The sequence below is a fragment of the Macaca fascicularis genome, chromosome 1, assembly GCF_037993035.2.
Source record: "Macaca fascicularis isolate 582-1 chromosome 1, T2T-MFA8v1.1".
Lineage (NCBI taxonomy): Eukaryota > Metazoa > Chordata > Mammalia > Primates > Cercopithecidae > Macaca > Macaca fascicularis.
The window spans coordinates 150349942-150375374 of record NC_088375.1 but is presented as its reverse complement, the minus strand read 5'-3'; the positions used below and the strand labels follow the sequence as shown (position 1 = coordinate 150375374).

Below are 25433 nucleotides of genomic sequence, written 5' to 3'. Positions count from 1 at the left end.
ACATTCTTACTTATTTTACATTATTTCAAACTAAGTTTTCAAAGTCCAGTGTGTATTTTGCATCTCAATTCCAACTGGCCCCATCTCATGTGCTCTATAGCCTCATGTGGCCTGTTGTGACTGCCTTGGACAGCATTACTGTAGAGCTTGATAGGCTTTTGTAAGGCCTTTCAAAGTTTTTACCTTGCAGGAAATACAAAGCAATCAAAGGGTTTTGAGCAGAGGAGCAACACGATCTAACTTGTATTTTAAAAGGACCACATTGGTTGCTGTGTTGAGATAGACTACAGGGACAAGGGAAGAAGCAAGGAGACAAGATGGGAGGCTCTGGTAGTCATGAAGGTAAGAAGCGGTAGTCGTCCCACCTTCATGGCAACAGTGGAGGTAGGACAACTGGTGGAACCCGAACACATTTGAAAGGTGGAGCCAACAGGGTCTCCTGACTGATCGAATAGATCATGAGAGGAAGTGGGGTGTTGAGAATGAAGCCAGTGGGAAAAAACATTAAGGAGCGTTTCTCAAGTTTTAATCACTTGGTCACAACACTTAAATTTGCCGAGCCCAAATGTCCTTCCCTGCAAAATACAGACAACAGTGTTTCAGGAAGAGGATTCCCAAGTACAGAAGCCCTGAGGCAAGAACGTGCCAGGTCTGTTCCAGGATGGACAAGGAAGCCAGCATAGTTGCAGAGGAGCAAGCAAGGAGGAAAGTGTTAGGAGATAGGGTCAGAAAGGTGATGGGAAGGTGTTTATAAAGGGATTATGTTGCTCTTTCTACAATTTCAGAGTACACAGGAGATAATGAGTAAACTCACCCACCAATGAAGCCTGTGCCACTGGGCTGTGGTTAAGAACTCAGCCTCAGACTCTTCCGGGGCATGTAAAAGATAAACAAAGTCGGATGTTAGTTAAAACAGTGAAAACTGATTTTGTTCAGTAGCTACTGATAACAAGGGAAAGGGCTGAGCTCCATTCAGATTTGCACAGAGGTGACTGGGTGTTTTTAAAGGAGAATGAGAGAGTAGGAGAGGCGTGAGCGGAGGCTCAGTGGAATCAGGGAAGTGAAAAATTACAAAAGGTTGGTCAATGCAAATGCAATTAAGCCAACTGTGAATGCTTGCTGGCAATTATTGAAGTTAGGCTTCTATCCTCCCACAGAGACTGAGACAGAGGCCCTTTCCTTCCTGAGGATTACATTTCAAAGGAATGGCTTTCAAGTCCTTGAGAAAGACACTCCTGAGTTGCAGGAGATGCATATACATCTGGAAGGGACAGAGGAAAGATTCACAATTGCAAGCCCTTTTTAGTAAAAGCTGTAAGAAAGGGAGGTTAGGGACTGAACTCTTCCAGACAGGAACTCAAAAGGTGTTTGGGTCTTCCCAGAGACAAGGCTCAGGCTGCTAAAAGCCTGGGAATGGCTAAGTCTCTCAAGAGAGGGTGAATAACATGTTTGTGCCCAGAGTTTTTGCAGTTCTCAGCCAAAATGGTCCATTTCTGTGGAGTTTTTTCTCCTTTTTATTTCTAAAAATTCAATTTAACTATATATATTGAAAACGTAGACATTTGTAAAACAGAGTTCTTTTGATTTGCTCCAAAATGAGAAAGTTGTGCAGAGGTAAATCTGCTGTGAAGGTAATGAAGCTTAAGCTTTAGAATTCCTCATTATTACAGACCTCTTCTGAGGGCCTTTGTACTTAGTTTTATATTCATACATTGATTTTTTTTTTCTCCTTAAAGAGGCTATGTCCAAGTTACATAAGCCTTAAGACCAACACAACCCCCCACTTAGGAAAAGCTTTCCACCTTAGAGTTAGCCTAGGAATGAAAAAAAACTGACTTGGGTAAAAGTAGGGGAGAGGCTGGGACACACCTGTCTGTTAAGCATTCTTGGCCAGGGCCTGTCATTTACATAGCAGGAAAAGCAGCCAACACCTACCCAGCTGCTGCTCTTTAGAAAGGTGAAGTTAAACAAAGAGGATTATCCAGAAGATTTATATGTTTGCCCTTCCCAACCTGGTTAGTTATAAAATTAGGTGTGCTGCTTTTTTTTAAAAAAAGTAGATTTTATTTTTTTAGAGCAGTTTTAGGTTTGCAACAAAACTGAGCAGAAGGTAGAGATTTCTCATGCATTCCCAGTGCTGACACAGGCATTTTCAACATCCCCCATTTTTAACATCTTCACCATAGTGGTACATTTGTTACAACTGATGAAACTATATTGACATAGTATTATCATTCAAAGTCCATAGTTTGCATTAGGGTTCACTCTGTGTTGTACATTCTTTGAGTTTGAACAAATTCATAATGACCTGTATCCACCATTATAGTATCATATAGAACAGTTTTACTGCTCTAAAAATCTTCTGTGCTCCACCTATTCATCCCCCTTTTCCTCTTAAGCCCTGGCAACCCCTTATCACTTTACTGTCTCAGTAGTTCTACCTTTTTCAGGATCTCAGATAGTTGGAATCCTACAGTATGTAGCCTTTTCATACTGGCTTCTTTCACTTAATAATATACATGTAAGTTTCCTCCGTGTCTTTTCATGATGTGATAGCTCATTTCTTTTTAGTGCTGAATAATATTCCCTTGTCTGGATGTTCCACAGTTTATTTATCCATTCACCTACCGAAGGACATCTCACTTGCTTCCAAGCGTTGGCAATTTTGAATAAAGCTGCCATAAACATCCATATGCATGTTTATATGTGGACATAATACCAAAAGAGCATGATTGCTGGATTATATAGTAAGAGAATGTTTATTTTGTAAGAAACTACCAAATTGTCTTCCAAAGTGGCTGTATAATTTGCATTCTCACCAGCAATGAATGAGAGTTCCTGTTGCTCCACATCCTCACCACCATTTGGTGGTGTCACTGTTCCAGATTTGGACCACTCTAATATGTATGTAGTGGTACTTCATTGTTGCTTTAATTTGCATTTCCCTGATGACATATGATATGGAACATCTCTTCATATGCTTATTTGCCATCTGCATATCTTCTTTGGTAAGGTGTCTGTGAAGGTCTTTGGCCCGTTTTGGGTTGTTTGTTTTCTTATTGCTGAGTTTTAAGAGTTTTTTGTTTTTTTTTTTTAAACAATCCATTATCAGAAGTGTCTTTTACAAATACTTTCTCCCAGTCTTTGGATTATCTTCTCATTATCTTGACACTGTCTTTTGTAAAGCAAAAGGTTTTAATTTTAATGATGTCTGGAAGTCTGGCTTATCAATTATTTCTTTCATGGATATGTCTTTGGTGTTGTATCTAAAGAGTCATCACTATACCCATACTCATCTAGATTTTCTCCTGTGTTATTACATTCTAGGAGTGTTACAGTTTTACATTTTACATTTAGGTCTGTGATCCATTTGGAGTTAATTTCTGTGAAGAAAGTAAGGGTTGTGTCTTACCCCCCCCTTTTTTTTTTTTTTTTTTTTGTATGTGATGTCCAGTTGTTCTGGGATCATTTGTTGAAGACTCTTTGTTCCATTATATTGCCTTTGCTCCTTTGACATACACTATCTGCAGGGTTTATCTCTGAGCTCTCTATTCTGTTCCACTGATCTATTTGTCTATTATTTTACCAATACCACACTGTCTAGATGACTGTAGCTTTATATTAAGTCTTGAAGTCATATAGTGTCAGTCCTCCAACTTTAATCTTCTTCAGTGTTTTGCTGGCGCTTCTGGGTCTTTTGTCTCTGCAGATGAACTTTAGAATCAACCTGTTAATCTCCACAAAGTGGCTTGCTGGGATTTTAATTTTGATTTCATTGAATCTATAGATCAAGTTGGCAAGAGCTGACATCTTGACAATATTGAATCTTCCCATCCATGAATATGTAGTATTTTTCCATTTGTTTGGTGCCTCTTTGACATCTTTCATTAAAGTTTTTCAATGTTTCTCACACGGATCTTGTATATATTTTGGTAGATTTATACCTATTTTATTTTGGGGAAGTACTGGTTTTTTTAATTTTGAATTTCATTTGTTCATTGCTAGTTGTCATGGATTGAATATATCATGGAGAGAAATTTAATCCCCAACGCAACAGTGCTGAGAGGTGGGACCTGTAAGAGGGGATTAGGTCACGAGGGGTTCTGTTCTAATGAATGGATTCAGGCTTATTGTGGGAGAGGGTTCCTAATAAAAGGATGAGTTTGGCTCCCCTCCCCACCTTTTCCCCTCTCCCTTTCCCTCCCCCTCTCTTCTCCTTCCCTACCCCCTGACCTTCCCTTCCTTTTCCTTCTATATACATGCTGTCTTGCTTGCCCTTCTGCCTTCAACCATGGGATGACACAACAGGAAGGACCTCACCAGATGTAAGCCCCTCAACCTTGGACTTCCCAGCCTCCAGAACTGTAAGAAATAAATTTCTGTTCTTTATAAATTACCTAGTCTTCGGTATTCTGTTGTAGAAGCATGAAACAGACTAACACACTTGTGTACTGGAAAACAATTGACTTTTGTATATTCACCTAGTATTCCTCAACCTTCCCATAATTACTTAGTTCCAGGAGACTTTTCTGCCAATTTTTTTTCAGATTTTCTTCATAGACAATCACGTCATATGCAAACAAAGACATTATTATTTCCCTCCCAATCTGTGTCTTTTCTTTTTCTTTCTTGCTATATTATCTAGAATTTTTCATCTGCTGTTCAGAAGTAGTGGAGAGAGGAAACATTTTGCTTTGCTCCTGATCTTATGGGAAAGCTTCAAGTTTCTCATCATTAAGTATGATGTTAACTAGGGTGTCTGGGTTTTTTTTTTTTTTTTTCAGATATTCTTTATCAAGTCGAGGAAATTTCCCTCTATTCCTAGTTTACTTAGAGTTCGGTGTTTCCCTTCTTCTAGGTCAGTTAGGCATTGGTAAAACCCCTGAAGGTTAGGCTCTGGCTAAGTAGTTCCTCCTAAGGGCAGACCACATTCAGAAGAACAGAGTGTTCTGGGGTATTTTTAAATAGTTCTTTTCCCCTTCCCCTGGCAGAAGCATGATGAGATTTTTCTCCAATATTCACTGTGGCAGTGTGGTAGAGCTTCTAAAGGTAAAACACAAAAATGTGGGGATCTCCTAATGACTGGGTCCCCCTGGAGTTTTTGACTTGTCCACACTCAGCCTCCAGCAATTCATCAATTACAGTTAAGGTTTTCCTACATGGGCACCGGTTGCTGCAGAGGTTACTACTCATGGTTTCCTGCTCACAGAGTTGTGATTCTCTGTATTCCCCTGTTGGTCTCTTTAATTTGGGGGACAGGAGTTTGCCCTGTAATCTAATCTCTCTTAGAGATCTAAAAAGAGTTGTTGCAGAGTCTTACCCTCTCACCCAGACTGGAGTGCAGTAGCACTATCGTGGCTCACTGTAACTTCCAACTCCTGGCCTCAAGTGATCCTTCCACTTCAGCCTCCCAAGATGCTGCGACTACAGGTGTGTGCCACCATACCAGGCTAATTTTTGTATTTTTTGCAGAGATGGGGTTTCACCATGTTTCCCAGGCGTGTCTTGAACTCCTGGGCTCAAGTGATTGGAACCACCTCAACCTCCCAAAGTGCTGGGACTACAGATGAGAGTCACCACACCTGGCTTATTCAGCTTTTTACTTGTTGTTTGGGCTGAGTGACAACTTCCAAGCTTCTTACATGCCAGACTGGAACTGGAAGTTGGTGTGTTACTTTTTTAAAGTGTAAATTCTGGGCCTTACCCCAGACCTACTGATTTAGTCTCAAGGGGTAGAGCCCAGGATCTTTATCTTAAGAAATCCTCAACAGTGGGCACCCATGTATTATGGCTTCTGAAGCATAATTTTATAAGAATGAAACATAACTCTGGAAACTCCTTTGAGAAGAGTAACCTTGGCCTCAGAAACAAGGTAGAAGGGTTCCTAAGCTGTTCATTATTGAGAGAGACACCCAATCAGGGATTTATAGTTTGGTTAGCTCTTCATCTACTCTCAAAGGTGCACACAATAAAATGAAGGCCTAGCACCAATATCCCAAGACCAGGCACAAGCAAGAGGAGATGGACACCAAGGTGCTGTCCTAGGTTCAAGGATGTGGTTGTTTTCCTCACCCAGGAGGAGGACCTGCATCAGAGCAGTGGCAAACTTTGCTTTCTAGACTTCCAGTTTCCACACCTGGCATGACTCTGGCTGGACCACAAGAAAGAGCTGAAGAGAGAGAGCCCAAGAATACCTGCTTACATGACAGCTGCAGTTTAGTGGAGTGAGGTAATTAGCTCGGGATCATCCAACCAGTAGGTAGGTAGATGTGAGATGATGCAAAAGAAGATACCCGCAGGAGTGACCCTCTGTTCCTACTGCATGAAATAAGTATGCTTTGCTGTAGAAAAGAAGGAAACCAAAGAAATCATTAGTACTGATCTGGAAATGGAAAGAAAGGGCATCCCCATGACACCACTGGGTCCCTGAACTGATACCTTCCAAGGCCAACCCCACATCTCTTCCTCCTACTCTTGTGAATCAATAAATTATCTTTTTTGCTTAAAGTAGTATATGAGTTGGGTTGCTATACCTTGAAGGCAGAATGTTCTAGTAAAAGTATTCCATAGGTATTAAAAAGAATGGTTGGTCCTGATTCAAGGCCAGCAGTTTGCTGAAGCTGTTGGTTTCAAGCAGGAGACTAAATAATTGTCTTTCTATGGTCTGTTGGCCATCTTATAACTTTGGAAATGTAATGGCGAATTCATTAGAAAGAAACATCTGGAAAAAAAGAACAATGGACAAATATACTGACATATAGAAAATAATCACAATAATTATTAAATGAAAAAGGTCAAATTACACAATCGTGTTTTTGGTAGTATTCTATTTGTGTATATAATGTGTTTTGTGTGATTTTTATGTTACCTTATTTTATTTCATCTTATTCCATTTTTAGTAAATGACTAGAGAACAACTGGAAGAATACTTAACACACTGTTAGCAGGAGATGGGATTAGGAAATCCCCCAATTCTGAACCATTTACTGATGATGAGCATGTATTATTTTCATAATAAAACACTAAATTGAAAAAAGAAAAGAAGAAAGTTAGTCACTGAATGTACCGATATTTGTCTGCCCCCAACTTCCTGGTTTCCTTGTTAGGGAGAAAATAAAGTTATAGGTAGCAAACAGAATAGGTTCCATGGTTAAGCCAACTAACACTATATTGACTGAGGCAGTAAGTCAGTGAGACATGGACAGACTTAAGTATGTACAACTGAGAGAGTTTGCATCACAGGGAATTAAATGCCCAGAGTCTAACCAATCAATAAAAATACAAAAAGGATTTAAAAAAAAGAGCAGTCATTCATGCTGAACCCTCACTGTCTAGGGGTGGGAGGTCTGGAGGGAGTGCAGAATCCTACTCAAGGTACTGAATGGAGACTTGGGATCAACTGGCTAGAATTTAGAGGGAGGCTTAGCAGGTGCTCAGAACATGCAGCATCACCATTTCTAGTTATGTGGGCTGCAGAAAAGCCCCATTAAACAGTCACTTAAAAGGGAGATATTAAAGGAGAGGAGTGCCTGGAGAGGGAGCAAAGAGGGTGTCAGCAAGTCAACACAAGTCAAGAAGCCTAATCCAGGCCAGGTGCAGTGGCTCACGCCTGTAATCCCAGCACTTTGGGAAGCCAAGGCGGGTGGATCACCTGAGGTCTGGAGTTTGAGACCAGCCTGGCCAACATGGTGAAACCCCATCTCTACTAAAAATACAAAAAATTAGCTGGGTGTGGTGGCAGGTGCTTGTAATCTCAGCTACTTGGGAGGCTGAGGCAGGAGAATCGTTTGAATCCAGGGGGCAGAGGTTGCAGTGAGCTGAAATCATGCCATTGCACTCCAGCCTGGGCAACAAGAGTGAAACTCCATCTCAAAAAAAAAAAAAAAAAGAAGGCAGAAGCCCACCCCAAATGGCAATGCAATGGATTCCAAGGGGATGGTTTTGATGAATTCCGTTCTGTTACATTATTTAAAGATTCAGAGTGAAGGATGCCCCAGGACTTTGTAAATCATTAGAGAGGCAACAAGAAAGTGTGTATCTTTCCACTGATTCACATGACACCAACTTTCAGGAATTAATAAAAGAAAGTTTAAATATCTTGGTAATAACTCACAAATTTCACACACAAAAAAAGGCATGTAGCAAACAATCAGAGATCAGTTGATTTTCTTAGACCTAATGTACCAGAGAGAATATGAGGAGAAAGGGACTGAGTCAGAGGCAGAATCAGGTACTATTTTCAGAAAACGGCAGCCTTGGACACAAACCAAAGGGCAGGCAATGTGTATGCAATCAGCACTGAGACCAAGTCCCACATCACACTCTCTGGTAACAGCTGCACACAGATAGCAAATCGTTATCTTGCCATCTAAGGATCTCAGATAAATATTGCATGGCAACATAGCTCTTCCGCAAAGAAAACTTGTACCAACAGGCACCTTGCCTCTGAGTTCAGACTGTCTTTCCATCTTCTCTGTTGATCTGCAGACTGTAGTGCCAAAGTCGTCCCCAACCCAGGCAGCCCGCTGGCCATACTAATCACATCTGGACATGCTCAGCTGTTTGGAAACTCTCCTATCCTAGCAGCTAGAGGTAGAGGCAAAACTTGAGCACGAGTCTTCTTAACCTGACTTCAAATTTGGCCCTTTTTTTTTTGTCTTCTAACCTAGGATTTATTTCAACCCAGACCATGCACCCATCCACATCCATCTAACCAGGAAAGTCTCAGGCACTCAGCGTGGTGGTGGAGAGACAGTCAATAAGACATTATAGAACCAGATGCGAGTGTAATGCTGCCATTATAATTATAGGGCCATGGACTTACTGCCTCACTCTCTTAAGCCTCAGTTTCCTCAACTTTAAGTTGTAGCTGAAGATAGGTACTTTCGACAGTTGTATTGTGGATTAGAAATAATGTAAGTAAATTCCCTGGAATATTCAATAAGTAACACATTACTATTATGAAAGACTACTGGAAGAGGAGACCTAACTGAAGGTTTTGGTGTAGCGCAATTAGTGCCATGACGTAAGAAAACAAGGAATGTTACAGAAGAAGGGAAGGTTTCTAAATCAATATTGAGGGAAGGTGTAAAATGAAGTTCCAGAATTTGAAGGATGAGTAGGAGTTGGCTAAATGGAGAAGGGAGGAAGAGCATTTCTGGCCAAGAGAAAGCAATGTGTACTAAGGCATGGAGGCATGAAGTGCCATTATATGTGGTTTTGGAAGATCCATACAGATGGAAATAAAGAATGGGTTTAAAGGTTTGGATGGATGTGACACTAGAGGGATGGTGAGAGGCCAGAACATGAAGAGCCTTGTGTGGTAAGCAAATGCCTGTGGCACAGAAGCTTCCTATGTATGCCCCACACCAATCTGTATAGCCTGCCTCCTCGGGCAAGCCACCCTGCTAAATTATGGGTTTGTCCTTCCTTTGCTTTAATTTACATAGTTGCCTAAGAGTTTTTGTTTGTTTGCTTGTTTTAACATGGATAAAAAATAAGTTGTATAGAATAATTTATCTGCAACCATTCATATTAGCATGTGTTTACTCTCTATTAATCTGTAATTTAGTGAATTGTATTCATTTGATTTTCTAAAGTTAGACCATCCTGTGTTCTGAGAGTAAACTCAATTTGTTTATAATACAATAATATAATTATATAATATATAACATATAATATATAATATAATATAAAATATAATATATAATATAATATAAAATATAATATATAATATATAATATAACTCAATAATAATACATTATTTAAACAAATTGAGTTTGTTTAAATAATACATTATTCAAATAATAATAATAAATAATACATTATTATAAATAATGTATAAATAATGTATAAATAATAAAATAATACATTTTATTATAAATAATAAAATAATACATTTTATTATAAATAATAAAATAATGATGATAAAATAATAATAATTAATAATAAAATAAATAATAGTAATAATACATTATTTAATACATTATTTAAATGTATTTAATCATAATATGTTATATTCTGTGCATTGTTGGATTACATTTTTATACTTTTTTGCAGAGTTTTGCTTCTACATCCATGAGTGAAGTTTTTTTTTCCATATTTTATCTCTTGTATCATCCTTATATAGTTTGCTATATAAAATATATATTTTTTCCATGGAATGAGGCCACCAAATTTTTTGGGGGGTGTGTTTTTCCTTGTTTCAAGTTTTTGAAAGTGTGCCTTACACTGGAATTATGTTAGTTAGGTGTTTATTAATATTCACCTATAAAGTCATCTGGGTCAGGTCTTTGTGTAAGATTTTAAAGTTGGTGAACTAATTTCTTTAAGGGCTTTACAATGACTGAATTTCTATTTCTTCCTCAGCTTGTTTTGGTAAGTTCCTTTTTTTTCTAATAATTTGACCATTTTGTCTAAATCTTCAAATGTGACACCAACTTTTTTGTACTAGTTTACTATTTTTTTATATCTCGGAATTTTTTTAATTCCTAACGTTTTTGTTGTCATCTTTCTCTTCTTCTTCCTCATCCTCCTTCCTCTTTCTTCTTTCTTTTAGTTCAAACAGGCCAGATCAATTTATCAATTTTAACTCACTTCTTTGAAAACCTTAATTTTGGCATTGCTGATCTTTTTTATTTTATTTGTGTTTTCTATTACATTAATTTCCAGGCTTATTCTTATTATTTTGTTTCTTTTGCTCTCTTTAAATTAATTCTATTTTTAAATAATTTCTCATGATTGCTTAGCTCAGCAATATTCAGCCTTTCTCAGTTTCTAATTTAAGCATTTATGACTTCAAATTCCCTCTAAGCCTCTTTTAACCGTTTGTTTTAGTGAAGTTGGTAAAGTGGATTTTATTATTGCTTGATCCTAAACATTTTCTGTTTTGCATTATGATTTTCTCCTTGATTGATGAGTTATTTAAAAGTGTTTCTGGATTTTCTAAATTTTTAAAACATTACCTTTTAGCTAAAGATATCTTTATTAATTGAATTGTGGTCAAAAATATGTGTTTAAGATCAGTTCCTTAAAATTGGTTGAGACTTGATTTATGGGCTAATTCATGATAAATTATTGTAGTGTTTCTTGCATAACCAAAACTAATTTGTATACCTTATTTGGAACGTAGAAATCTATATGTTCAGTAGATCAGCTTTCTGTATTGCTTAAATTAATCATATCGTTAATGCTTTTGGTCCATTTTATCTGTCAATTATTGAGATATATATATTTAACAACTCACAATAGTGGAGAATTCGACAGTGTCTCTTTGTAAGTATGACAAATTCCCCTTTATCTTATTGAAGCTATGTTATCAAGTTTTAAACTTTAGAATTTTTTCCACCCGGGGAGTTAAACCTCTTATCATTATTAAATGATCTCTTTTGTCTATCATAAGGTTTTTTTGCCCTCAAATCTATTTTACATTTTATATAGAGAGATATTCCAACTCTTTTTGCTTAATATTTGCTTAAAATACATTTTTCTATTCTTTTACTTTCAACTATTCTTTCTTAATGTCTTAGGTATGTCTCTTATAAAAAGCACAAACATAGATTTTGTTTCTTTTATCCAATAGATTTTGGTTTTTTAAATCCAATCTCACAACTTCCCTTTCAACTGGGTTTATTTCATTGATATATTTAAATTTACTCCTGTCATCAGTTTTTTAACTTTCTATTTTTTCTGGCTTTTCTGTTTCTTTTTTCTCTTTCTTGCCTCTTTTCAATTGATTAAATTACCTTTTCTTTTCTTTTCTTTTCTTTTCTTTTTTTTTTTTTTTGAGATGGAGTTTCCCTCTTGTCACCTAGGCTAGGGTTCAATGGCATGATCTCAACTCACTGCAACCTCCACCTCCCAGGTTCAAGTGATTCTACTGTTTCAGCCTCCTGAGTAACTGGGACTAGAGGCGCGCCCGCCACCATACCCGGCTAACTGTTTTATATTTTTAGTAGAGATGCAGTTTCACAATGTTGGCCAGGCTGGTCTTGAACTCTTGACCTCAGGTGATCTGCCCGCCTTGGCCTCCCAAAGTGCTGGGACTACAGGTGTGAGCCAATCTGCCTGGCGGATTAAATTTCTTAAGTCCCAACTTTCCCCCCTCTAGTTTTGAAGGTATAGGCTTTACTTCTCTTCCGTTGAGTAGTTCCTTTGAAATCAGAACATGAATACTTAAACCTAACAAACTCTACATTTACTATCTTTATAACCTTCCCAAATATGCAAAGAGCTAAGAATGTTTTAACGCCTATCAGCACTTCCACTTTACCAGCTATTATTTTTGAACCCCACAAGTTACACTTCGTTATTTATTTGTATAGTTTTCACCAGCAGTATGTGTTCAGATTTACCCAACAGTTTGTCTTTTACTTTACTGTGTTTTTTGTATCTCAGATTTCTTTTTCAGATCACTTTCCTTCTTTTTGAAGACATGCTAAGGAGTTCCATTATTAAGAGTTTTTTGATGTTAAACTTTTTAAGTGTTTATCTAAACAGCCTCTATTTCATCCCCATGTTGAAAAACAGTCGTGGCAGAGAAAGTCAGTGAATATCCATGTGACTCTCTATATTTCCCATTCTCCCTTGCAGTTAGTTTGGGACCTTGTGACTTATTCTGGTCAATGAACTATGACTAGAAGTGATACGTTTCACTACTAGACAAAGGCAGCTGGGACCTGTGCTCCTGCGCATCCCCTTTCCCTTCTGCAGTGATCTCACATGTCCCTATAGCACTGGATGCTGCAGCTACAGAGGGCGGTACTCTCTCAGCCTGTCCCTACTAATGGTGTAAGCAGAGCTCCACACACCCCATACTGGATGTGTAACGTGAGAGGTTTCAGAGTTAATTTTTGACTAACATGAGAGGCCACAGAGGTTTCAGAGTTAATTTTTTACCAAAGCATAATGTAACATATTCTGACCAATAATTTTAATGGGTAAATAATTCTATTTGAGAGTTACCCTCTCAGTACGTTAAAAATATTTTCCCACAATCTTCTGTTTTATGGTTTTTGTTGCTGAGAAGTCAGCTATCTAATTGCCATTCCTTTATTGGTAATTTTATTCTCTCTTCAGCTAATTTTAATGTCATCTCTTTGTCTTTGGCATTCTGAAGTTTTCTAACAATGTGTTTAGGGGTGTGTGAGTGTATGGGGGTGTGTGTCTGTCTCAATTTATCTGTCTTACTAGGGATCTTTCGGGGTTTTGGAATCTGAGGTTATCTTTCATCAGTTCTAAAAATGTCTCATTCATTGTCTCTTCAGTTATTGCCTCATCCTCTCCTCTGTTATCGCCTCTTAAAAACTCTGGTTACAGACGTTGAAGCGTGTCACTCTGTCCTCCAAGTCCCTCAGCCTCTCAGTCATATTTGCCAGCCCATCTCTTCGTGCTGCATTCTTCTAGTCTATAATTCCCACTCGCTAATTCTCTCTTTGGCTGTGGTCTTGTCTACTGTTAATTCTTCCACTGACTTTTTAATTCCAATCTGTTTATGTTTTTATTTACATAAGTTCTATTTTGTTATTTTTCAGATGTGATAGACATTTTTATGGCCTTTCTCTTCTTCCTTGCATTTATATTTCCATTATATATTTTAGTTTTAAATTTATCCTTGCATTTAAAAGATTTATATATTTTATTACTCATGTTAAGTTCTTTAGAGTAGAAGTCTGCTCTCTATATTTTTACTTGTATTTTTATTATTTCAGATTGTTTATACTTGGGATACAAGGAAAATATCCCTGGGTCCTTCCCTGTCCCTAGATGTCTGATACTGGTTCCCATTAGAATATTCACTATTGTAAGTAAACCAACATCACCTTATATTTGCTGTTTAATATATATTTCTCTTGTCAGTGAGCTTGTCTTCAATTGGTCATCCTTCTACAAAAAACTTCATTATTTTAATTCAGAATGTTTATGATTCTTTCTAATGCTTAGAGACCTATCCCTCTTTCCATATTTCTAGACTGCTACTGTGTTTTGGAGAATGTCCAAAAGTTTGACCTTTGGATAAAGGGATGAGGCTGTGCAAACTTTTGCTTCTTAATGCCATCTGCCTGGGAATAAAAACTTCTAGACAGGAAAAATAAAGGAAGGAAGAAATGAAGACAATTTTTGGAAAAATCTGTAAATGCATCCTTCCCACTAAGAGGACATGAGGGCAGATATCCTGTATTCCAGTAATGACTTTTCAATGACTAGGGGTGGTTTCCACGAAAATTTGGTTTCCTTATCCATACACTGCTATAAATCTTGGCATATCAACTACCTAAAATTATCATGCATTTCTAACTGATTTATAGCTAATAATATATATCACTCCAATTCTTATAGTAAGTATAGGTATCACCCGTTTTGTAAACTTTCTAGATTAAATCATCTCAGTAATGTTCATTTACTACATATGATAAAACAGATCCCACACTGTGGAAGAAGAAAAGGAAGAATAAGAAGAGGAAGAATAAGAAGAAGAGGAAGAAGGAGAAGAAGGAGGGGGAGGAGGGGGAGGAGAAGAAAGAGGGAAAGGAGGGGAGGGAGAAGAAGGAGAAGAAGAGAAGAAGAAGCAGAAGCAGCAGCAGAAGAAGAACCAATAACCCTGGACTTGTTTTAAAATATGCACTTGGCCCTTCTCCACATCTAGTGTGATGACTAACAGCCCAAGTGTGAACCTCAGGTGTCCCAATGTTCTCAAGGATGTCAACCTCACCAATATTTGCAGGTTTAAAATTTAAAGCATATGGATCTATCCTCAATATCAGCACATAAACCTACTTCAGTCACTTATCAAACTTTCTACTGTCCAACACATACCAAATCTTGATTGAGAGAGGTAACATTTATAAAACATTGTTGACTGAAATGCAGTTTATCTGTATTAGTTTCGAAAGGCTGCTGTAATAAAGTACCACAAACTGGGTGGCTTAAAACAACAGAAATTTATTCTCTTCCTTAAAAGTAAAATTACATAACATAAATCATAATATTTTGATGACAATAAACTGGAACAAGAATCATATTTGCTCTCCAAACTAAGAGATGGGAAGAGAAAAGAGAGAATTTAAGTAGACTGATTTCATCATTTCATCCTCATTGCATTTCTAAAGTTAATTGAAAAATAAAAATGTAAGCATATTATTTAAAACAGACTTTACAACTCCCCAGTTGCCAGAGTGTGGTAGGTAGCCTTCTTAAATAGCTCCCAATTGGCCCCACTTCCTGGCATTCATGCCCTTGTGTTAGTCTAGACCTAATGACTTGCCCTTACCAAAAAGAATGTGGCAAAAGTGATAGGATTTCCCTTCTGAAGTTGGGCTATAGAAGGCCAGGACTTCTGTCTTGCTTACACTCTTACTCTGACTCTTCCCGCATACCACTTGCTTTGATAAAGTCAGCTGCCATGTTGTGAGCTACCCTGTGGAGAAGCCCATGTGGCAAAAACTGAGACCTTCAGTTGAACAGCCCAGAAGGAACCAAATCCTGCCTCCAACCATATAGGTGAGCCTGAAAGTAGATCCTCCCCAAATCTAGCCTTCAGGAGAGAAGAGCCCTGTCCATTACCTTGACTGCAACCGTGTGAGAGACCCTAAAGCAGAGGATTCAACTAAGCCACACCAGGACTCCTGACCCACAGAAAGTCTGAGATAATAACTGTGTGTTGTTATAAGCTGCTAAGTTTTGGGGTGGTTTGTTACACAGCAATAAATAACTAATGACAAATATTTTCCTTGACCAGACTCTAGCCCTTCTCCTCTAAGCCCTCTTCTTGGTAAGGTATCAATCTTGGCCTATAAAGACTTGTACAAAAACTAATGTACTTTCTAACAATTCAAGGCCACATCCCTAGGTTGACATTAGCTCCTCTTAAAGTGCCTCACTGAGAAAGCTCAAGAATCCCAAAAAATGTACTATCTGTTTGAGCCGACACCTGGCAGTATGCACCTGATCACCCTTTCTTAGACCATTTACTAAAAAGGGCTTGCAATTGTGACTCCTTCCTCTGTCTCTTTGAGATGTACATGTATCTCCTACAACTCAGGAGTGTCTTTCTCATGGACCCAAAAGCCATTTATTTGAAATATAATCATCAAGAAGAATAGGGCCTCTGTCTCCCAGTCTGTAGAAAGATAGAATCCTAATGTTTGTAACTATCACCTACCAGAAACAGCTGGTCCTACCATTTTGTGATGTGCAACCCTTTGTAAAGTTTCACTTCTCTGACTCTCCTGAGCCCTCACTCACTCCCTGTCCTACTCCTATTTTAGTTGGTCATCTCTATATAAATCAGAGTTCAGTTCATGCTGGATGCTTATCTCTATTCTCCAATTACTCTATTGTAGATTGTCTCTATTACTTACTGATTAAAGTCTGTCCTTGCCACTTTAGAGTCCAGCTTTGTTAATCTTTGACACTAAAATATAAAGGAAGATAAAAATAAAACCAAGACAAAACAAAAGCAAAGAAAGCACAGATCGTAAAGCAAAAGAGAAAAAAAGAACAATGTGAATTCAAAAAATAAACACATGATCGAGATAAGGTTAAACATATTTAATTCAAATAATTTCAAGTGGGATAGAAGAAGCTATTAAAAAGCATTACATGGAACAAAGAAAGTCACCTTATAATGGCAAATGACAGAGCTCACAATGAAGAAAATACTAGTATAAATGCCTATGTATCAAACAACACAGCATTAAAATACATAAATCAAAACTTCAAGAAATAAGAGAAAACAACAAGATAAATGTTAGGAGACTTTAACAAATCTCTTTTTATTCTTGAACAATCAAGAAAAATACATATTATATGGAAGATGTGAATAACAATTATCAAAAAGATTGATGCGATAATATCTATTATGTAATAGATGCTCAACAAATTTTTATTTATTATTTAACCTGAGAGCCTGCAAAGAAAAAATACTAATATTTTAGGTACTCACGTGATATGGTTTGGATGTGTTTCCCTGCCCAAATCTCATGTTGAATTGTAATCCTCAATGTTGGAGGTGGGGCCTGGTGAGAGGTAACTGAATCACAGGAGTGGATTTCTCATGAATGGTTTCACATAATCCCACTGTCCTCACAACAGCGAATGAGTCCTGGTGAGATCTGGCTGTTTAAAAGTGTGGCACCTACTCTCTTCTGCTCTGGCCGTGTGAGGTGCCTGCTGCCCCTTCGTCTTCCACTATGATTTTACTTACAGAGGAATCCCCAGATGCCAAGCAGATGCCAGCATCATGCTTTGCTTCCTACAAAGCCTGCAGAACTATGGGCCAATTCAACCTCTTTCCTTCATAAATTTCTTTACAGCAATGAAAGAATGGATTAATACCTCATGTAACATTTACGAAAAAAAGTCATAAGCACAGGATAAAAATTTAGACAATATATACCATTTAACAGGGATTATTTTAGGAATGGGTTTATTGGGAATTTTCACTTTCTACTTTAAGTTTCTGATTGTTTCAATTTTTTTAATCATACAGTGTATTTTCGCAATAAATTAAAAAATCTTTAAACAACGTTATACCCCCTTTTCTCCTTAGAATTTCCCTCAATATTACTAAATCATTCCATTTGCTTGCTTTCTTTTCTTTTTTTATTTTTTTGAGATGGAGTCTCACTCTCTCACCCAGGCTGGAGTGTAATGGCGCAATCTCAGCTCACTGCAACCTCCACCTCCCTGGTTCAAGTGATTCTCCTGCCTCAGCCTCCTAAGTAGCTAGGATTACAGGTGTCCACCACCACGCCCAGCTAATTTTTATATTTTAGTAGAGACAGGGTTTCAGTATGTTGGCCAGGCTGTTCTCGAACTCCTGGCCTCAAGTAATCTGCCCGCCTCAGTCTCCCAAAGTGCTGAGATTACAGGCATGAGCCACCGCGCCTGGCCTCTTTCTTTTCTTATAGGAAGAAACTGTACCACTTTTCTTCCAAAGATCAAGAATCAATAGTTCCTTCTTCTCTAGGAAAATATTACATCAGTTACACCCTCTGTTCTGAACTTTCACATTTCTGCATCTAGTGGCTTCTTCACTTCAGTGTACAAATATAGTTGTTTCCTATCCCCAATCCTAGAGCATCCTTTCACATTAAGGACCAAACTTTCTCCTGCCCTTCTTTGCCAGAATTCCCCATTTGCCAAATTTCTCAAAATTTCTCCATTTCCAGAATTTTAAATCTACCTCAGTCTATGTTCTAGAATACACTTTATTGAATCATCATTGTTTCTGGGCCTTTGTGCTTAATTACCAGCTCGCCCCAATCCTCAACTGCATCAAAAGGGCTAAGTCCATCAAAAAGGTCAAGAGCAGAGGTAGAGAGGACTGCGCACTCTGAACAAGTCAGCCTACTCCTGGCAGGAGTAATGAATAAGCATTGGCCTGGACTGAGTCCTCCTCTCCCCAGGCCTTCAACATTCCATCAACATGGATCAAGAAACCATAACAAAACAAAAAAAAACCCTGCATGATCCAACATGCAACTGCTCAAGCATCCCTAAGCTAAAAGACACAATTAAAGTAGTCAGATACTTGTTCCACATGCAGAATCACCATGAAAGAGACAGTCACAAAATGAACTGTATTGGTGATACAATTTCCATAAATGATATTGCCATTCAATTTACTTCATTCCAGGAAAATTTGATATAACTTAAAACTGTGTGGAAAACAGTTTATGTTTATGTATAAAATAGATTCTAGGCTCAAATAATTATAAATAGATTTTTCATCTACATAAATGAGCTGAGCAGTGAGACAACTAAGTCACACAGGATGCAGGACAATTCTTTGCTCTGCATGACTGTCCTGGTGAACGGAGGATGTCTAGAATCTTTGACCCCACCAACTATATTCCAGTAGTGCCCCGCTCCCTCATATGGTTTGGCTCTGTATCTCCACCCAAATCTCATCTCAAATTATAATCTCCATGTGTCAAGGGAGGCCAGTGATTGGATCATGCAGGCAGTTTCCCCCACGCTGTTCTCATGACAGTGAGTGAGTTCTCACGAGATCTGATGGTTTTATAACTGGAAGTTCCTCCTTCACAGCACTTCTCTCTTTCCTGCAACATTGTGAAGATGGTGCCTGCTTCCCCTACCTCCATGACTGTAAGTTTCCTGAGGCCTCCCCAGCCATGTGGAACTGTGAGTCAATTAAATCTTTTTATAAATTACTCAGCCTTGGGTATTTCTTTACAGCAGTGTGAAAAAGCACTAATACACTCTCCGATCACTGGGACAAGTAAAATCACTCTGGTAAATTTCCAAAAGAACCCCTGGAAGCAGTTTAATCCCAATAGTTTCTTGATCTATAAATCCAGAGGCCTCTTTTCTGTTGTCATTGGCTACCTCTCTAGAGCATTTGACTTGTTGAGAAGCTGCTCCTCATCTCTCCATCCTCCCTTGCATCCCATGTCACTACACCCCTGAAGCTTTCCTTTCCTCCTTAACCAATTCCTGCCTGCTATTATTATCTGACTTCTCACCTACCCCTGCTCACGCCTGCTGTCCTTTCTTTTTCCTCTCCACATGCTCTTCAACTTTCTCTCCTAAGTAATTGACTCTCAAAGTCTCATTTCTACATGAAAAATCCAAATCCACATTTCCAACTTCCACTTGGCCATTCACTCAGATAAACCCTTAAGTTATGCATGTCCAAAATCAAACTGCAGGCCCCTCGGGAACATTGTGGGCTCAGTTCCAGACCACCACAATAAAACAAATATCACAATAAAGTAAGTCACACACATTTTTTTTGTTTCCCAGTGCATATAAATGTTATGTTTACACTATATTGTAGTATATTCAGTATGCATTAGCATTAGATCTTCTAAAAAGTGCATATCTTAATTTAAAAATATTTTATTGCTTAAAAATGCTAACGATCTTAAAGTCTTTAGCAAGCTGTAATCTGTTTGCTGGTGGAGGGTCTTGCTTCATTGTTGATGGCTGGTGACTGATCAGGGTAGCCAGTTGCTGATGGTTGGCATGGCTGTGGCAATTTCTTAAGACAACAATAAAGTTTGCCACATCAATTGACTCTTCCCTTAATGAAAGATTTCCCTGTAGCATGTGATGCTATTGAACAGCATTTTAACCACAGTAAAACTTCTTTCAGAATTGAAGTCAATCCTCTAAAACTCTGATGCTGCTTTATCTGCTATGTTTATGAAATATTCTAAATTCTTTGTTGTCATTTGAACAATGTTCATAGCATGTTCACCAGGAATAGTTTCCATCTCAAGAAACCACTTTATTTGCTCAATCATAAGAAGCACCTCCTCATCCATTCAAGTTTGATCACGAGATTGCAGCAATTCAGTCATATCTTCCTGCACCACTTCCAATTCTATTTCTCTTGTTATTTCTATCACATCTGCAGTGACTTCATCCATTGAAGTCTGGAACCCCTCAAAGTTACCCATGAGGCTTGGAATCAGCTTCTTCCAAACTCATGTTAATGTTATATTTTGACCTCCTCTCATGAATCATGAATGTTATTAATGGCATATAAAATGATGAATCCTTTCCAGAAGGCTTTCAATTATGATGCCCAGCTCCATCAGAGGAATCACTATCTGTGGCAGCCATAGCCTTATAAAAAGGATTTCTTAAATAATAAGAATTGAGAGTCAGATTTGCTGCTTGATCCATAGGCTGCAGAAAGGATGTTTTACTAGCTGGCATGAAAACAACATTCATCTTCTTGTACATCTCCATCAAAGTTCTTGGCTGAACAGGTGCATTGTCAATGAGCATTAATATTTTGAAAGGAATCTTTTTTTCTGAGTAGTGGTTCTCAACAGTAGGCTTAAAATATTCAGAAGACCATGTTGTAAACAGATATGCTGTCACCCAGGCCTTTTTGTCTCATCTATAAAGCACAAGTAAAGTCAATTTAGCATAATTCTTGAGGGCCCTAGAATTTTTATAATGGTAAATGAAAATTGGCTTCAACTTAAGGTCGCTGGGTGCATTCGCCCCTAATAAGCCTGTCCTTTGAAGCTTTGAAGTCAGGCTTTGCTTTTTCTCTGGCTAGAAAAGTCTTAGATGGCATCTTCCAATAGAAGGCTATTAAGTCTACATTGATAAACTGCTCATTATTGTAGCCACCTCCATCTACCTTAGCTAGATCTTCTGGATAACGTGTTACAGCTTCTCCATCAGCACTCGCTTCTTCATCTTGTACTTCTATGTTATGCTTCTTTTCTTAAACCTCGTTTAAGAAACCAAACTCTGCTAGCTTCAAACTTTTCTACAGTTTCCTTATCTCTCTCAACCTTGAGTTAGGGCCTTGCTCCAGATTAGGCTTTGGCTTAAAGGAATGTTGTGGCTGGTTTGATCCTCTATGCAGACCACTAAAGCTTTCTCCATATCAGGAATAAGACTGTTTCACTTTCTTATCATTCAGGTATGCACTAGAATAGCACTTTTAATTTCCTTCAAGAATTTTTTGTTTGCATTCACAATTTGGCTAACTGTTTGGCACAAGATGCCTAACTTTGGCTTATCTGGATTTCTGACATGCCTTCCTCACTAAGTTTATCATTTCTAGCTTTTGATTTGAAGTGAGAGACGTATGACTCTTCCTTTCACTTGAACACATAGAGGCCATTATAAGGATATTAATTGGCCGAATTTCAATATTGTTGTGTCTCAGGGAATAGGGAGGACCAGCAGAGGAAGAGAGGTGGGGAACAGCTGGCAGGTGGAGCACTCAGAATACACACAACATTTATAGATTAATGGCCATGGTCTGTGGCACCCTAAAACAATTACAATTGTAACATCAAAGATCAATGATCACAGATCACCATACCAGGTACAATAAAAATGAAAAAGCTTAAAATATTATGAGAATGCCCAAAACGTGACAGAGACATGAAGTGAGCACATACTGCTGGAAAAATTGCACTAATAGACTTGTTCAACACAGGATTGGCAAAAACCTTCAATTTGTAAAATAAACAAACAAACAAAAAACACATTTTCTGTGAACTGCAATAAAACAAAGCACAATAAAATGAGGAAAGCCAGTGGTCATCTTCCTCCAAAACCCATTTTTCCATCAGTTGTATCTATTTATGAGAATGCCAACATCATCTACTTAATCTAGAAATAACAACCAATTTGATTCTTGTTCTTCCTTCCCCACATCCAGTTGATTGTACTCGCTGTTTTCCCCATCTCATGGCAACATGGATGCCTTTCTGTCAATGTAGTTCAAGCTATCATTGCCAGTAGCTTAGAGTATTGTCATAGCCACTCCAATTTATTTTTGGTACTTTCACTGGTACTTCCACTCCAATTTATTTTTTGATACTTACACAAAGGGAATTTCTGCAGATAATAATAGTAGACAACATTAATTGCCTATCATATGCCCAGCACTATACTATGTGCTTCCTGTCTCTTTTTAATAGGCACAGCCCCATGATAAAGTCAGAACTTTTTTTTTTTTTTAATTTTACAGATGAGGCAAAATAGGTTTGGGGAGGTTAAAGAACTTACCTAAGGTCACAGAGATAGCTCAGAAGTGACAACACCAGGAATCCAAGGTTTATCTGGTTTCTAAAAACCTTGTTTGTTTTTTTGCTTTCTTTGCTACTAGCCTGTTTGCAATCTTTAATGTCTATCCCTATCCCATCTGCCTTTTCCTTCTCCTTCCCTTCTTCCAACCCATAAGTCCTTCTTTTGGTTTTACTTATTTCCTTAAAGATTTACTTGTTAGTCATTTCAAGGAAGTCTGTCACAGCAGGCTCCTCTTCTTCCACCGTGTCCACACCTGTCCTGAGCCCTCTTTCTCTCCACTCTCTCTTCCCAGCTGCTATGAGAGGCTGGAGAAAGAAATGAATAGACAGGATGACTCCAACCTCTGCAGATGCAGATACACAAAACTCCAAAACTCCCTACATCAAGCCAAGATCGCGCTACTGCACTCCAGTCTGGGCGACAGAGCAAGACCCCGTCTCAAAAAACCAAACCAAAACAAAAAAAACCTCCCTGCATCTTTAGCTTTTCTCTGACTAACTCTCAGGGTTGCTTTACGGTTCTTATATAATGAACCAATCAAGTACACAGTGCTTTGTAAAGAGAGCTATAAAGCACCCTGCACGTGTAAGGTGCAACTAACTACTCACCTTTCTTTTACATGCTCAGGGCTTCAACTGAGATATTCTGTGAGCAAGAATATTCTGTGTGCGTCCAAGCAGAGAATGGCACATCTGTGTTCAAGATAAAGGGAGAATAGAGCCCTAAATAATATGAAGTTGGCCGGGAAAATCTCTACTTAACATTACTGCCAGAGTCCAGCTTAAAACTTCATTGGGGTTGTGATAAGCGAGTAAGACAGGAAGAAAATGGTATTAACCTAAAAAATCCTCACTATAAAAATCTCTCTAGGAGGGTTCCCCTCCCCCTAGGTCCCTGGAAGTTTTAAGTTTTTGCAAACATCCTCCCTTGTCCTGCCCAGGTCTTGTCCCTTCTAGTCCTGGCCTTCCCCATTCCTGGGGGTCCCCGCCCCTCCGACCCCAGCCGACCCGCGGTGGACTACAACTCCCGGCGTGCCGCGCGCGTCCGGCCGGCTGCACCGGGGCTTTGCGCGTGGCGGCCGCCGAGCTCCGCGCGGGGCAAACCTCCCAGCGCGGCCATGCGGGGAGGTAAGTAATCCGCCTGTGCGGCCAGGGCGTGGGAAGGCGACCGCCCTCTACTCTCTCCAGGATGGAAGGAAACGAAGAATGCCGCAATGAAAACCGCTCTGCCCTCCCTCATCTTGGCAGTGTTCGGTGCTCCTGCAGCTCGTTGCACCCACGGACGTGGGCTCTCACCGTGGAGTGGAATGGGGCAGAACCGTGCCCTGCCCCACGGAGAGCCGGGTCTCGCCTGGGGCTGCTGGCAGTGCTCGGGGAGCGTGACGGGGTGGTGGCACGACTCGGCGGGGTGCCCCGCGAGCGCCACACCTACACCCTCCAGTTTCCAAAGACCGGCTTCCCCGGGGAGCCCCCACACTAAACGCCAGCGAACCGTCTCTCCGTGAAAGTCTTAGCCAGAAACTTTCCCCGCTCTGTCCCCAGTGCCACAGAGAGTCGTGTGGCTCAGGGCCGGCGCTGCTGGTCCAAGAGGCAATTGGCGTCTTCTGCCCCTACCGTCCCCTCTCCGGGCCAATTCTCACTTGCCCCTGAGACGCCATTCCCGGCGCGGTGAGGTCTGCCCTGCCCTCGGGCGACTTCAGGCTGGACGCACCTGGGGTCGGATCCCGGGAGGCAGGGCCGGCGGCTCCTTTGGGACCGCGCTGGCTCCCTAGGCGAGTCCTTTCTGCCTGGGGGATGAATGCTGATCTAGAAAAGAAGCCAATCAAAGTCAACAGCTTCCCGCCCTTCCTAACCGCCTCCCCTCTCCCTATCTGAGCCCGTTCCCAAGTGGGTCGAAAGTTCTGTTCCAGAATACTGACACCAAAGTTAATTTCAGCATATAATTTGGAGATTTCAGGATCTCCAAAGTTATTTCAGCATATCCCATAATGTACTGGATCAGAAGGTCTTGTTTGGTTGCCTCTCTCCCTCACCCCCACACACCATATACACACCCACATATGTACCACACCCACACACAAAGTACACCACATAGTACACACATTACACATACATACTTTATGCTACACACTACACACACAACTTTTTATCAGCAGAGGATTGATGTCAAACATTTTGTTGGAGGGAGTGTGTGAGTACTAGTGTGTGTATATATATATTATATTCACAAGTGTCAGTTTACTACCAAAGTTAGAAACTAGCTGGTAAGTGAAACCTCCTGTTGTCATAATTTAGAGTGTCTTTGTGGCTCACTTTTTATACCACGGGATTAACTTCCTACAACACTTTCTGAAACTTTACTGTTGTGTAACAGGCAAACTTTTGATCACAGCAGGCCAGATGGGAGGGGATGTCCCTTTGTACATGTAGGAAGAGATGCTTGGAAAAACATCACAGAATCCTTTCTCCTGCGGCTGTGTCTAAGGAAGAGCTGGGTGTAACTACAGTCTCTTTGCCTTTTCCCCCTCAAGAGTGGAGAGCTGAACATGCTTTTGTTCTGAGCAGCACTGTCAGGACAACCCCAGCTTCCCAGGACACAGAACTCCCGGTCCAACTCGCTTCCAATTTGGATTTACTGGGAGAATAGTTAAGGAATTTCAGATCAAGTCCAAAAGCATTATGGAATCTGTTAGTGAAAGAGCTCTTTATCTCGGTAAGAGTCCATCATTTTGAGATCAGCACTGGTGAAAGATCCAGATGCCTGACCTGTGCTCAAAAATAGTGCTCAAAAATATTTAATTGGTTCCTAGATTACTATTGTTTGCCTTTTCAAGGGAGCAATGGCAAATATTTGAAATCTTTCTCGGCAGTGATCTTTAAGGAAGTCGAAAATTTCTAATA

At 39.3% G+C, this 25433-nt stretch overlaps 1 protein-coding gene, 1 long non-coding RNA gene and 1 other non-coding gene across 4 annotated transcripts in view; 2 read left to right on the top strand and 1 right to left on the bottom strand.

Annotated features, from left to right (window-relative positions):
* Window positions 1-814: 814 nt before the first annotated feature.
* Window positions 815-24335, bottom strand: LOC102117652 (uncharacterized). Of its 2 annotated transcripts, XR_012418291.1 has the most exons (5): window positions 24244-24335; window positions 23142-23225; window positions 6534-6721; window positions 6203-6341; window positions 815-867 (listed from the first exon to the last, which is right to left on the bottom strand). It is a non-coding gene; the product is annotated as an uncharacterized lncRNA (long non-coding RNA). The 2 variants fall into 2 exon arrangements; XR_010577448.2 differs by lacking the exons at window positions 815-867; window positions 6203-6341; window positions 6534-6721 and adding an exon at window positions 22714-22838 and having other exon boundaries at window positions 23829-24335.
* LOC123571132 (small nucleolar RNA SNORA2/SNORA34 family) lies at window positions 6587-6723 on the top strand. The gene has a single exon (XR_006695302.1). It is a non-coding gene; the product is annotated as a small nucleolar RNA SNORA2/SNORA34 family (small nucleolar RNA).
* SAMD13 (sterile alpha motif domain containing 13) overlaps window positions 23576-25433 on the top strand; it is a 50127-nt gene continuing 48269 nt past the window's right edge. Inside the window, exon 1 of the mRNA XM_005542890.5 lies at window positions 23576-23660. Coding sequence (XP_005542947.1) covers window positions 23651-23660 — 10 coding nt within the window. The 5' untranslated portion in view covers window positions 23576-23650. The remainder of the gene's footprint in view (window positions 23661-25433) is intronic.